The following is a 15,554-nucleotide window of genomic DNA, read 5'->3' on the forward strand; positions in this document are numbered from 1 at the left end:
TTAACAATGGTGTGTGTAAGTGAGTGTTTTGCATGCATAAATGTGATAATGCAGGGTGTTGAAAGGTGCCAAAGCAAACAACCAAAAAGGCCACAAAAAAATCTATAAAGGTGTCTGCATGGAGAGAGTCTCCCCAATGAATGGGGAAGAGGTTAATTTATCCTGGGACACACCCGAGCCCAGGTGTGTCCCATTTTGCTGACGACCCTCCCGGCTCCGCCCACCAACATCCTATTAAGGAAAACAAGAGCAAAGAGAAAGGATTCGGCAGACAGAGTGGGAGGGTAGTCACACCATACATTCTCAAGCCGATAAGTCAAAACTGTAACTCGGCCACTCAGCAACATTCTGTATCGTCTCAGTGCATATTTGGCCTTGTGTTTTAGGTTATTGTCCTGCTGAAAGGTGAATTTGTCTTCCAGTGTCTGTTGGAAAGAGGACTAAACTAGCTTTTCCTCTTGGGGTTTTCCTGTGCTTAGCACTATTCCGTTTAATTTTATCCTAAAAAACTCCCTGGTCCTTGCCGATGACAAGCATACCCATAACATCATGCAACCGCCACCATGCTTGAAAACATGAAGGGTGGTACCCAAAGATAACACTTTGTATTCAAGACATAACGTGAATTTCTTCAACACGTTTTTTGCTGTTTTACTTTTATTTGCCTTATTGCAAACAGGATGCATGTTTTGGAATATTTTTATTCTGTACAGGCTTCCTTCTTTACACTGTCATTTAGGTTAGTATTGTGCAGTAACTACAATGTTGTTGATGTATCCTCAGTTTTCAGTTATCACAGCCATTAAACTCTAACTGTTTTAAAGTCACTATTGGCCTCATGGTGAAATCCCTGAGCCATTTCCATCCTCTCCGGCATCTGAGTTAGGAAGGACGCCTGTATCTCTGTAGAAACTGGGTGTATTGATACACCATCCAAAGTGTAATTAATAACTTCACCATGCCCAAAATATTCAATGTCTGCTTTTTAAGTGTTTTACCAATCTACCAATAGGTGCCCTACTTTGCGAGGCATTGGAAAACCTCCCTGGTCTTTGTGGTTGAATCTGTGTTTGAAATTCATTACTCGACTGAGGGACCTTACAATTATCTGTATGTGTGGGGTACAGAGATGAGGTAGTCATTCAAAAATCATGTTAAACACTATTATTATTGCACACAAAGTGAGTCCATTCAACTTATTACGTGACTCATTAAGCACATTTTTACTCATTCACTTATTTAGGCTTGCCATAACAAAGGGGTTGAACACTTATTGACTCAAGACATTTTAGCTTTTCATTTCTAGTAATTTCTAAAAACAGAATTCCCTTTTGACATTATGGGGTTTTGTGTGTAAGCTAGTGACAAAAACATCTAAATGTAATCAATTTTAAATTCAGGCTGTAACAAACAAAATGTGGAAAAAGTCAAGGGGTGTGAATACTTTCTGAAGGCACTGTAAGTACAGGGATGTGTGAAATTGACATTTGAGTTCAGTATAAGAATGTTGTACTTGCCTCCATCTCTATTGTACAGCTCCAAAACTGAGGGAGGACCAGGGACTTCAATATCATACAATAGCTCAGATCCCTATGGGCAAGAAATGACAAACTCTTTGAAGTACTAATTTCCCTTCACCCATTAGAAAACACTCATTGGATTGTATGGAAATGGGATTAAATGACCGACAGTGTGGTAAAAGCTTGACCTGCAACACGCAGAACTCTGTCTTGACATGCCAACACATGGACAATGCGGCCCAAGTTCTCAGCAGACAAACACACAATGTCATTGATTTTGTCTCCGGACATGTAATAGTCTTGGTCCTTGCATTCACAGTAGTGGTTGTAGATGTAACTCGCACGTACAAAAAGGTCTGCTCCTGAAACGTGCCTGCAAAACACATTGTAGTCATTAAAAAAACACCCACAGTTCCCCTTATTTATACACCAATAAAAAAATGCTCCAAGTCTCTTTCACAATAAAAGGTAGCCTTATACTCTCACCATACTCCCAAGTCTCGTTCATCACTGTTAACGAACATGTGTAGAGGGCCTGGAACCGAGGCAAGGTAACCTATGTCAAATCAAAAAGTAAAAGAAATGACATGGCATTAATGCTTTCTGTAAGGTTGGCCTCAAAGGACAGGAACTGTTTGCCTTTATTGGTGTATTCCTTCACTTCTGAGCCAGCACACACAAAGATCTTCTCCTGCGGTGTTCAAAGAGCCCCCATCAAGTTCCAGCCTGGTTATCTTCTGCCCTGGCAATGTCTTGAACACAGGCTGGAAAAGATAACCACAATCAACATTCATAGATTGAAACCGTATTTATTTATTACACAATGGAAACTTGTATTTTTGAGGACATGGTACCCATCCCACCGAACAGCACAGGGTCAGCTGCAGAGCAGTTTCCCTGGAGCAGGTTAGGCTAAGTGCCTTGTACAGGGGGACAACGGCAGTAGGCATTCATATGAAGCCCATGAAAGTGGTTGTATTCTGCTAGCCTCAGTGCCAGTCTGGTTCTGCTTTAGCCAACAATGATGAATGAGTTGGCTAAAAACAGACTGGCGCCCAGGCTAGTATTTCAATGACGTTGAATATGTAAGACCCCATACATACCACAGCTTCTCTTTTTTTCATCCCAAAACAAGTTCTCACACCATCATCAGCAACCGGTAACACGCTAAATTAAATTTGTAACTGAATACTGGGGCATTGTTCAGAGACAGATTTCAAGAGCATATTCCAAACCAACCACAAGGTATGTTTATGGGTCACCTCTATTAATGCACATTAACGTTACAGTACCTTCTGGGAGCCTCGTGGTTTTCTGAGAAGTCAGACCAACCTGTGACGATGAATGTTACAGCCAGTGTAAATCAGTATCACAATTCATCGACAGTTACTAAAGACTAAGCTTAACGTAATGAAATTGTTGCCAGCAACAGTGAGGTGTTCTATAATATGTGACACGTAGCTAGCCAACGTTAGCCAGTTAGCTTGGGTGCTTGACTGCCGTTGTGAGATCAGTATGCCCCATAGTCAGAACGCTCGGATCAACCCTACTTCTCAGCCAGAACGTCGTTTACGAACGGACAATCTGACAACGCTCTGAATTTACGAACTCATCCCTAGTCCAACTTGTAAGCTCTGGATAAGAGCGTCTGCTAAATGACTTAAATGTAAATGTAGTTGGCTAATTTAGCTGGTTTGCGTTACTCGAAATCCACGTGACACACACCGGACCAGTATCATTAATACATTCCATATAGCTGGCACATCGTTGTTCAAGTTAGTTTATCGACATAGTAGCACATTCACGTTGTCGAGCTAGGATCTGGTTATTCTCCGAGCACAATGGACCCGTTACCATGGACAACGATGTCGTTTGAAGAAGCTTCAAGATCATTGGGTGATGGTGTCGGTGAGATTCAACCTAGATTCTGATTGGTTTAGTGTGGTCCAGTGTCTTCCCCGATAGTAGCTACGTTATAAACAACCACGTAATAATTCCACGCAGAAGCGGTATAAAATAAACATTCATAGCGCCGTTGGCTCCCGGAGAGCGCTGACCAATCACTGACAAAAACCAAGCAGATCTTAAAATCCCTGACGCTACAAAAAGGAGTAAAAAAAATACTAATTGATACAAATCATGTTTATATTAGTCAATATGGAGGTTATAAATGTCATTCAACAAGGTAATTTCTTTAATATTTTATTGATTTAAGATGGATGAATTTATTTCAGATCTACACAAACGGTTTCTCTACAAGTAAATAATAAATACATTTAACATGGCAATGTGGGCATGCAGTGAACCATAAAACTAGGGTTATTAGCCACGAATCAGTTGAATTTAAGACATTTTTAATTAGAAAACCTATTCAAAACTATACACTTCCATTTGAAGCCAGCCAAGTCCTTCCCATTTACTGCATACCATGTGCTTTCTGCACAGACTGAGGACCTGCTGGTATAGTGAAACTAATTTTTTAGCATAAATCCTTTTGACTGCATGTCATTGTACTGTTCAAGTCTTCAGAAGTACAGCAGATATTCTCTTTTCAGTGCCATGTAACACACCAAGTAGTGAGTTACATGGCATAGATCACATTTGAATTTCAAAGAGTAAAAATGTGTTAAGACAATCATAACAACCAATGCTTTCCACGTAAGAAAAAAAAATGTATAAAATGGAATTGGTGGATGTAGAAATCGCAGAGCAACTGACATCTCGTTGCCTTCGAAAACCACAATACGATTAATAAAAAAGAATGATTACAACTATGTATAGTACAATTTAAATTAAATATCTAATCTCAGAAGTTAATATTTTTTTGCAAGAGAAGAACAAGTATTTTCCATGAATAAATAAATCATACAGGACAGACCAAAGACAATTACCATCATAAGGTCAATCCTTAGAAGAAGTAGAACACATCAGATAGTCAGCTGGTGTTCTTCCCAAAGAGAGAGAAAGGGGGGTGGAGGGGGAGTGAGTGAGTGTCCAGCTACTCCATAAAGCCATTTAAAAACAAATAAAATCGGGGGATTTTCAGTGCATCGCAGGCTGAGCCTAAGCCTCCGCTGTAGCAAATGAACAGAGCAGCAGGAACACAGACCTGACATGTAACATTCAAAAGTATTTCACTCTGTTGTTGCTCGTCGGTCCCTTTCGAGTTGACATGCCGCCACACCCCTTACAGTACAAACTGTGGTTGTGGGGGGGGCAGAAAGTGAGGTCACACTCCGGTGGGGGCCAGGCGACTCATAAAGGCGATACTGTTGAGGCACATCTTTCTGAAGAAGGCGGGGCAGGCGGGCTTCATGATGAAATGCTCCAGCAGAATCCGCAGCTCTGAGAATAGGGTGCTGGGAGGAGTGGACAGGGAGATGAAGGAAATAATGGGTTGAGAAATGCAATTTGCCATATTTGCTATTGTACAATTATCCAACATATTGAAATTACTACACCTACAGAAGTCAATTGAGGCTACTTACCGGCAATATGGGTTTCTCCTTGAGGTGTAGCGGAGAGTTAGAAACCTGTAGTAAATGAAAGGCTGCAGCAAGCTTCCCTGGCCACTGTTAACACAACAAAAGCCACGAGTCAATCAAGTGACTGGGTGGGGGGGGGGGGACAATCAATGAATTCTTATCTCAGTGCATACTGGTATTGCAAAACAGACAAAAAGGAAAAAACCTCATTCAGTCTAAGTTCCCATTAAAATGTGCAGCGAAATGTACCAAGAAATAAGACATACCTGAATAGCATGAATACGGTGGCTGGCATGAGGAAAATCTCATTGCAGGCGATGAACTTCAGGATGTTCTGCTGGTTGGCTGTGAGCTTGTTGAGGAAGTTCCTCACAAAGGGCAGGCTATTGGGTCCCATTGCCTACAAGGGGAATTATATACATCAGGATGACCAAATGATGACTAAACAAGCACTTAAAGAGCACCTTACACACTAGATTTTCCATGAATTTCTAAATTAGAAATGCCTAATGAGCATAAAGGTAATTGTCACCATCCAAATCACAAAATACCCTTTTTCAAGTGCTGGCTATGCTTTACCCAACTGGCTTTTTATGGCTTCACAAATGTTTAAATGTTTTGCAATCAAGAGGATACTTACATCAAGAACCTTCTTTGTGTAGGCAGTTGCATGAAGCAACGAGAAGAGGAAGACTGGGAATATGCTCACTGTAGACAGCGGTTAAAGGGCAAACAGCAGTTAAGATGGACAACAACGCAAAACAGACATTGAAGGGCAGCTTCAAAGTGTTTTCAAGCAACGCCTTCTTGTTAATAGGTAAATAGGTTTGCATAACTGAAACCATGACCCCAAGCATTACAAAAACCTTCCTGCATTACCAATTAGCATTCTCCCCAAACCAGTTTGGTGGCGATATACCAAGCTCTAGCTTTATCAGAGACCCTTATGACAGAACCACCAAGGCATGGTGACATTAGCCTGACATGACAATGATCCTGGGATTCAGCTACACAACACAAACGGGTCTGGGACCAGGCTATTGTGATAAATCCTTTACGTATGGTTGAGAGGATACTTGTGATGGGGTTAGAGTTGACCAGGATGAGGGAGTACAGCAGGTAGTGACAGCTGTCCTCTTGGAGTGCCTGGGCTAGGAAGGCTCTGCTGAGCTGGAAGTGGGGGAGCCTCTGGTGTAGTCGCAGAGCACTGGTGAGGGCGTTGGCCAGCAGCGCACGCTGGTAGAAATTGGCAGCCGCCTGGGGTCTAGAATAAAAAATAAAATAAAGAAAAAAGATAAATGCATTACTTTGAGGGAACTCCGACTAGTTAACTACATTTCAGTATATCGCAAAGGTGAAACAATTTGGACGACAATATGCTATGAAATTGAATGTGGTGGCATCACGTGACCATTCAAGACAGTAATTTGATAATGCCATCACCAAAACATTGTTAATTTTGCAGTTCTGCATTGGTTTTCTGTGTCAGCTAATGTTGCTATATGCACAACCAGAAAAACATTATCCCTGGTGTTAACATTAACAATAATGCAAAACTCAAACTGCACACTAGAGTAGCTGGTTGATAAATTGAGTCAGGTTAGTTACAACTGGGGTTGGACTGAAAACCTCCTGCAGAATGGTAGTGCTCCAGGAAAAGGGTTGGAGAGCCCTGATATAGACAAAGTAAAAAATTGGAGCATTGACCCTTACCCTAAGAGTGGTAGAATGAACATTACTGAGCAATAGATGGTGAAGAGCCGTGAGAGCCACATTGCCGTCTCTAGTTTGTTAGCCAACATGAATTGCTGTGAAAAAAATAGAGTACATTCAAGTTCATGAGGTTAGAAAAACTTAACTAAATATATTTTAAAATCACCATCCACAAGCCTATATTGTATCATTGAGCACTATCCAAATTATCTGCAATACAACAAAATGTGAGACCAAAAAATAAAAATAATGTCTACAAGGACGCAATTACCTACACATATGTTTTCCCTGCACACTTGCATTGCACTACAAATTTGGGGCTGCACACATCTGCATGTTTTTGTAATACAACTGCACAGGACAGCCAATTAGTAGGGATGCGCGATATAATTGGTGAACATATCGGTTCCGACCGATATTAGCTAAAAATGCCAACATCGGTATCAGTCCGATGTCTAGTTTAACGCCGATATGCAAACCGATGTCAAAGCTGACGTGCATACCTATATAACGTAGGTACATGACATAATGGCGCCACGTAAAATGTTGCGCTACACAGCATTCCTAACCTAGCCCACAATGTCTGCTGTTTGGATCGAGCAGTCAACAAGTCGAGCAGTCATTTAAAAAAGTAAGAACAACATTTCAGCGAGACAACTCAAAGGTGAAATTCATTAACGCCAAGATAACGGAATTCATTGCCGTTGACAATCAACCGTTCTCTGTTGTGAGTGATGTTGGCTTTCGCGACTGGTCGAGCACCGGTACACATTACCAAGTGCATTATTTTTCAGATGTTACCCTACCGGAGTTACACAGTATTAGCGGCACTGCTATTAGCTTCCCGACACCGTTTGGGTCTTTGCGTGTCAAAAAAGAAAAAAAAAGATACACGTCCAATAACATGTCAAATAACACAGTTCTATTATAGAATGTTGTGTGTTCTGAATTTGCACATGCAAGCCAAGCGCCACCTCTACTATCAGTAGCACTGTCAAAGCTGTACAAAAAAGCAAACACCGGCCACAAACTTTTTTATAATATCGTGTTGGTAATAAAGCATTATTTGTTCGACCGCAACTTCTGGGCTAGCTAGCTAGCTTTAGCTTGGTACCTAGCACCAATACAACCAGCCTGAAAACAATGACCAGTCGAAACTGCAGTCATTTTCATTATTCTTAGCAATGATTTAGGAATCCTTGTGAGTAAGTATTAGCTAGGTAGTAGAGGTCGACCGAATAATCGGAATGGCCGATTAATTAGGGCCGATTTCAAGTTTTCATAACTCGGAAATCAGTATTTTTGGACACCGATTTGGCCCTTTAATTTTTTTTTTTTTTTTACACCTTTATTTAACTAGGCAAGTCAGTTCATTTTAAAAACACATTCTTATTTTCAATGACGGCCTGGGAACGGTGGGTTAACTGCCTCGTTCACGGGCAGAACGACAGATTTTTACCTTGTCAGCTCGGGGGATTCAATTTTGCAACCTTACAGTTAACTAGTCCAACACTCTAACCACCTGATTACATTGCACTCCACGAGGAACCTGCCTGTTACGCGAATGCAGTAAGCCAAGGTAAGTTGCTAGCTAGCATTAAACTTATCTTATAAAAACAATCAATCAATCATAATCACTAGTTAACTACACATGGTTGATGATATTACTAGTTTATCTAGCGTTGCATATAATCGATGCGGTGCGTATCGTTTCTCCAATGTGTACCTAACCATAAACATCAATGCCTTTCTTAAAATCAATACACAGAAGWATATATTTTTAAACCTGCATATTTAGCTAAAAGAAATCCAGGTTAGCAGGCAATWWTAACCAGGTGAAATTGTGTCACTTCTCTTGCGTTCATTGCACGCAGAGTCAGTGTATATGCAACAGTTTGGGCCGCCTAATTTGCCAGAATTTTACGTAATTATGACATAACATTGAAGGTTGTGCAATGTAACAGGAATATTTAGACTTATGGATGCCACCCGTTTGATAAAATACGGAACGGTTCCGTATTTCACTGAAAGAATAAACGTCTTGTTTTCGAGATGATAGTTTCCGGATTCGACCATATTAATGACCTAAGGCTCGTATTTCTGTGTGTTATTATGTTATAACTAAGTCTATGATTTGATAAAGCAGTCTGAGCGGTGGTAGGCAGCAGCAGGCTCGTAAGCATTCATTCAAATAGCACTTTTGTGCGTTTTGCCAGCAGCTCTTCGTTGTGCTTCAAGCATTGCGCTGTTAATGACTTCAAGCCTATCAACTCCTGAGATTAGGCTGGTGTAACCGATGTGAAATGGCTAGCTAGTTAGCGGGGTGCGCGCTAATAGTGTTTCAAACGTCACTCGCTCTGAGACTTGGAGTGGTTGTTCCCCTTGCTCTGCATGGGTAACGCTGCTTCGAGGGTGGCTGTTGTCGATGTGTTCCTGGTTCGAGCCCAGGTAGGAGCGAGGAGAGGGACAGAAGCTATACTGTTACTGGCAATACTAAAGTGCCTGTAAGAACATCCAATAGTCAAAGGTTAATGAAATACAAATGGTATAGAGACAAATAGTCCTATAATTCCTATAATAACTACAACCTAAAACTTCTTACCTGGAAATATTGAAGACTCATGTTAAAAGGAACCACCAGCTTTCATATGTTCTGAGCAAGGAACTTAAATATTAGCTTTCTTACATGGCACATATTGCACTTTTACTTTCTTCAACACTTTGTTTTTGCATTATTTAAACCAAATAGAACATGTTTCATTATTTATTTGAGGCTAAATTGATTTTATTGATGTATTATATTAAGTTAAAATAAGTGTTCATTCAGTATTGTTGTAATTGTCATTATTACAAATACATTTTAAAAAAATGTCCGATTAATCGGTATCGGCTTTTTTGGTCCTCCAATAAATCGGTATCGAAAAATCATAATCGGTCGACCTCTACTAGGTAGCCACTTGATGTTCACCTATTGAAATTGAATTTCAGTTCATGAAAATAAATAGCTAGCCAGCTACTTAACCCTGTTGCCCAAAGCTAACATTATAAGCAGCCAGCTAACTTCTTCTGGCTAGTGAGGCTCGACCGGACCGGGTTGTGTGTTGGGAAGCTAGTCACAATAAGGATTTGGCACAAAAGTTGAATTTGCAGTTTGCCTTCAAAATAAAAGTACCTATTTGAAAGTGATGCAGAAGGTCACAATTGGTGGAATCATGCCATATTTAGATTATATAATGTCAAACAAGGTTGTTATGTGAAGCAATGTAATGGGGTGTCAGTCTACTCGGTGACACCCACAGAACACAACTGTGAAGAGTTTACGCAAATATTAGTGTTTTAGCTCTTATCGCGGGACTGTGAGAAATCCCCTCCCCAGTCAGCCTATTGTGTGTATTGACATTCATATTGCACTGTACAGCTTTACCTAATGATTGGGGACCAATGAAATGGGGTATCAGTCTACTCAATACATTTTTTCCCAACATCCTCCTCAGACTCCAAAACATCCACGCAGTTTTGTTTTTCCTCTGGAATAGTGTTCAATACACATAGGTTGTCAATAAAAGGGGCTCAATTCAGTTGTTTCAGAGTCCCACAATAAGAGCTACGGTGCTAATGTTCTCTGGGTGTCAATGAGTAGACTGATACCCCATGTCATTGATCCACAATCCATAGGTAAGGCTGTACAGTGAACTAAGTATGCCCCCAATGCAGTTCTAAAGTATAATACATCCAGTGTGATTTCAACAGACTTTTGTCAAATTAACAAATGATTGTCTTCTGTTGATTTTATATAACATTCCAACCTCATTTAGCCTGATCTGTTCAATTATGGCATAATTCTACTATTTGTATTCATTTGCATCATTGTCAATTACATACTTTTGTTTTGAAGGCTAACAGCAAAGTCCACTATTGTGGCTAATCCTTATTGTGGCTAGCTTCACATATGCGTTCGACAACCATTAATCAAATAGGAACTGTCTTATAAATTAGGGTTATTTTAGATAATGACACCTAGCTATATAGTTAGCTAGCTAACTATATAGCTACTGAAACAGATGTCATATTGCTATGTTTTTGGTGAAGAACATTGTTTGCATCCATGAGCTTGCTAGCTTTTTTATTTTAATGACCAGCTATGTAGGTGCGCAAGACAACTTTACCAGCATTATAGCATACGTATCAATGAATCATTGTGACATATGAAATACGAGTGATAGTGTAATCAATGTGTAATAACTACGTAAAAAAATCATGAATGCGTTAAATTATTACGTGACATGCAGTCATATTCAGGTCCTATATTAGATTATATAATGTCAAACAAGGTTGGGATGTAAAGCAATGTAATGGGGTGTCAGTTATTGGTCAATAAGCTTATTTGACACGTCAAATAGTGTTATTTTACATTTTTTGACAGGCAAAGACCCAAACGGCATTCCATAGAAATTCTGGTTGAGAATGAAACGACTGAACAAATAAACAGCACAGCAAGTAAGTGACAAATAGGTTTTCATTATATTTTACTGGTAATGGGGACATGCGTAAATGCCAACAAAAAAAAATTTTTGGGTCAGTGTGGAGTGTGTAACCTTTATCTAACTAGGCAAGTCAGTTAAGAACAAATTCTTATTTACAATGACGGCCTCTCCAGCCAAACCAGGACGACACTCGGCCAATTTTGTACCGCCCTATGGGACTCCCAATCACGGCCGGATGTGATACAGCCTGGATTCGAACCAGGGACTGTAGTGACGCCTCTTGCACTGAGATGCAGTGCCTTAGACCGTTGCGTTCGTGTGCGTTTTAACTATTTAACTGTACTAGAATGCTTACAGGGCAGCAAAAAATATTGGTATCGTTTTCTTTGGCAAGGAAAATATCGGATATCGGCCAAAAATGTAATATCGGTGCATCACGATCAATTAGTGTAGATGAGTGTCCTTGCGTTGAGTACTTGCACAGTGTATAAAATAGGCTTCACGCTGGGTTTATACTCAACCGAATGTTTGTAACAAAACATCACTGGAGAGTGCGTAAAGCTACAACATCCAGCCAAATTTGTGTGGTGAAGTCACAGTGCTTCTACACTACAGAGTATGCATCCTGCCTAACAAGTACAATCTATGATTTCGAAGTAGAAGTGCATGAATACTCACCACTGGCCCTAATTGAGGGGGAGGGGCACTTGTTTGCTCTGTGTCAGCCATCTTTTTGACTCTCGTTTACCGCTGAAGAGAGAATGAAACACAAAGACGCCGGTTAATGAATAACTTCTAGCCTTGACATAGAAAGCCCACTTGACTCTGAAGAAATGGCAAGAATGAAAACGCTGATTAGTTTAAACACACGTTCATGAGTTGCTTTTGATATGCTAAGTGCAGACGTTAACGTAAAAGCAACTAGCTAAAATGTTAACTGATTCAAGCTATCCAACGTTAGATGACTGTCAGTTCGGGCATTAATATCTTTGGCTCAGCTGTAACATTGTCAGAACATAGCATAGTCGCTATTCAACTAGCTTAGCTAGCTAACTTAGACCGCAATTATTAGCCACACAAACGTGAGACAGATCAGGAAGTGATAACAAGCCAACTATAGTACTTAGCAAGCAAATGTGTTGGCTTTATATAATGAGTTAATTGAGAGAACGTTATCAAACTGGCTAATCCCGGTAAATAAATTAGCTAGCCTAATGTAAGCTAGCTAACGCATGACTGCCTTCACACTCTAGAATGTTCTGACGCTTGTTAGCTAGTGCTAGTATCGTTAGCTAGCTCAATTCTAGCTAGACTAGCTACCAAGCATGTAATGTACCGTAAACTATCTTAAATATTCTCTGCGTGGAATGTCTGGCTTCAATGTAGCTAACACGAACAATTCGGGTTAGGCTATATTTTCTGAAAATTACCTGAAACTGTCGAGATCAACGTCAGATGTGCAGTTTCATCAATGACTCTGTTATTTTGTTGGCTAATTTTGCTAAATACTCAGCGATATTTTTATTCGGTGGGGTTTGTCAGCGGTTGGCAGCCAACGTTATGGTGCATTACCGCCACCTACTGTACTGGAGTATGGACCAGAGACGGGGAGAAACTAAATCCCACCTGCCAGCCCCGTTTCCATTAATAAAAAAGGTAACTTAAAAAAAAAAGAAGGTAATATTGTATCTAATGACGTTCTACTCAGTGTACTCTTTAAACTAATTTCCTGTATCCACTTCTCCCTCATACTGGATCTCAGCCTTTCTCTTTCCCTCTCATACTCCCCACATAGTATCATTACATGCCCTATTGTTTATATTTCCTGTAAATAGTCACATTTTCCAATTGGATGCTTTCCTATCACATTTAGTCTTTTTCAACCGGCTGTGTCCCACCCTTAATCTTAGCCTCCTCTCTTCCGTCCTCCCCGACTTTTCTCTGTACTTGGAATAGATGCTTGCCCTTAGTGTCTCTATTCCACTGCTCCTGCCATCTCTGTACCATCAAATCAAATCAAAGTTTATTTGTCACGTGTGCCGAATACAACAGGTGTAGACCTTACAGTGAAATGCTTACTTACAGGCTCTAACCAATAGTGCAAAAAAGGTATTAGGTGAACAATAGCTAGGTAAAGAAATAAAACAACAGTAAAAAGAAAGGCTAAATACAGTAGTGAGGCTTTAAAAGTAGCGAGGCTACATACAGACACCGGTTAGTCAGGCTGATTGAGGTAGTATGTACATATAGATATGGTTAAAGTGACTATGCATATATGATGAACAGAGAGTAGCAGTAGCGTAAAAGAGGGGCGTGGTGGGTGGGACACAATGCAGATAGCCCGGTTAGCCAATGTGCGGGAGCACTGGTTGGTCGGACCCATTGAGGTAGTATGTACATGAATGTATAGTTAAAGTGACTATGCATATATGAGAAACAGAATAGCAGCAGCGTAAAAAGAGGGGTTGAGGGGGGCACACAATGCAAATAGTCCGGGTAGCCATTTGATTACCTGTTCAGGAGGCTTATGGCTTGGGGGTGAAAACTGTTGAGAAGCCTTTTTGTCCAAGACTTGGCACTCCGGTACCGCTTGCCATGCGGTAGTAGAGAGAACAGTCTATGACTGGGGTGGCTGGGGTCTTTGACAATTTTTAGGGCCTTCCTCTGACAGCGCCTGGTGTAGAGGTCCTGGAGGGCAGGCAGCTTAGCCTCAGTGTTGTACTGGGCCGTACACACTACCCTCTGTAGTGCCTTGCGGTCAGAGGACAAGCAATTGCCGTACCAGGCAGTGATGCAACCAATCGGGATGCTCTCGATGTTGCAGCTGTAGAACCTTTTGAGGATCTCAGGACCCATGCCAAATCTTTTTAGTTTCCTGAGGGGGATTAGGCTTTGTCGTGCCCTCTTCACGACTGTCTTGGTGTGCTTGTACCATGTTAGTTTGTTGTTGATGTGGACACCAAGGAACTTGAAGCTCTCAACCTGCTCCACTACAGCCTCGTCGATGAGAATGAGAGCGTGCTCGGTCCTCCTTTTCCTGTAGTCCACAATCATCTCCTTTGTCTTGATCACGTTGAGGGAGAGGTTGTTGACCTTGCACCACACGGTCAGGTCTCTGACCTCCTCCCTATAGGCTGTCTCGTTGTTGTCAGTGATTAGGCCTACCACTGTTGTGTCATCAGCAAACTTAATGATGGTGTTGGAGTCGTGCCTGGCCGTGCAGTCATGAGTGAACAAGGAGTACAGGAGGGGGGCTGAGCACCTACCCCTGAGGGGCCCCCGTGTTGAGAATCAGCATATCGGATGTGTTGTTACCTATCCTTACCACCTGGGGGCGGCCTTTCAGGAAGTCCAGGATCCATTTGCAGAGGGAGGTGTTTAGTCCCAGGGTCCTTAGCTTAGCGATGAGCTTTGAGAGCACTATGGTGTTGAACGCTGAGCTGTAGTCAATGAATAGCATTCTCACATAGGTGTTCCTTTTGTGCAGTGTGAAAGGGTAGTGTGGAGTGCAATTGAGATTGCATCATCTGTGGATCTGTTGGTGCGTTATGCAAATTGGAGTGGGTCTAGGGTTTCTGGGATAATGGTGTTGATGTGAGCCTTGACCAGCCTTTCAAAGGATTTCATGGCTATAGGATTCTGTATATTTATATAGGATCAGTAGGCTTCTGTATATTTACAATAAAATAATTCCAGTAAGATGAATGTTTTACTCAGAAATCTTGCAAGGACAACATAAAAGAAGCCATACTTGAAATGTGTCTAGCTAGTTTCAGGTAATAAAATAAAACAGAGATGATTTGAATGATCTTTTCCCCTTTCTGGTGCAAGCCAAGATCAGCTGATAAATTTTACTTCAATGTGGGAATGACGCATATCGCTATAGTCAGGAAGGTACAGGAAGCAATTAATGAGGTAGAGCAGTGGGCATTAATGTGGAGATTCAGGTTCTCTGTAGAGAAAACGGAGACAGTGTTCTTTACCAGGAGGAAGGTGGGAGATGAAGTACGCTTGAGGTTATATCGGAGAAACTTGGAGAGGGTGGGGACCTTCAGGTTCCTTGGGGTGTACTTTGACACTAGGGCCAGGCTGACCTGGGCAGAACACATTGAGATAGTGGTGGGAAAGTGTAAGAAGGTAGTAAATGTGACGCGCTGTCTGACGGGGAAGGGGTGGGGTGCTGGGCGTTCCTCATTGAGGACTATGTATGTTGCATTGATCCGATCTGTAATAGACTGGCAGTATAGCATATGGTTCAGCAGCCCGGAACTCATTGGAAAGGCTAGATGTCATACAGTGTTAAGGACTCAGAATATGTAGTGGGGCTTTTCGGACGTCCCCAGTGCCTGCAC

General features: G+C 41.3%; 1 protein-coding gene and 1 long non-coding RNA gene across 2 annotated transcripts; both read right to left on the reverse strand.

Moving 5' to 3' along the window:
• On the reverse strand, positions 1–3,375 carry LOC111967596 (uncharacterized). The gene is made up of 3 exons (XR_002877780.2): positions 2,007–3,375; positions 1,709–1,893; positions 1–1,590 (listed from the first exon to the last, which is right to left on the reverse strand). It is a non-coding gene; the product is annotated as an uncharacterized lncRNA (long non-coding RNA).
• A 1,107-nt stretch (positions 3,376–4,482) lies between these two features.
• LOC111967597 (transmembrane protein 33) lies at positions 4,483–12,756 on the reverse strand. The gene is made up of 8 exons (XM_023992751.2): positions 12,633–12,756; positions 11,881–11,952; positions 6,719–6,813; positions 6,082–6,269; positions 5,646–5,713; positions 5,272–5,405; positions 5,009–5,092; positions 4,483–4,879 (listed from the first exon to the last, which is right to left on the reverse strand). Exons 2-8 carry the CDS (start codon positions 11,929–11,931, stop codon positions 4,750–4,752), a joined length of 750 nt encoding a protein of 249 aa, XP_023848519.1. The 5' UTR covers positions 11,932–11,952; positions 12,633–12,756; the 3' UTR covers positions 4,483–4,749.
• Between the last annotated feature and the right edge of the window lie 2,798 nt (positions 12,757–15,554).

This window comes from Salvelinus sp. IW2-2015, linkage group LG8 (assembly GCF_002910315.2).
Source record: "Salvelinus sp. IW2-2015 linkage group LG8, ASM291031v2, whole genome shotgun sequence".
Lineage (NCBI taxonomy): Eukaryota > Metazoa > Chordata > Actinopteri > Salmoniformes > Salmonidae > Salvelinus > Salvelinus sp. IW2-2015.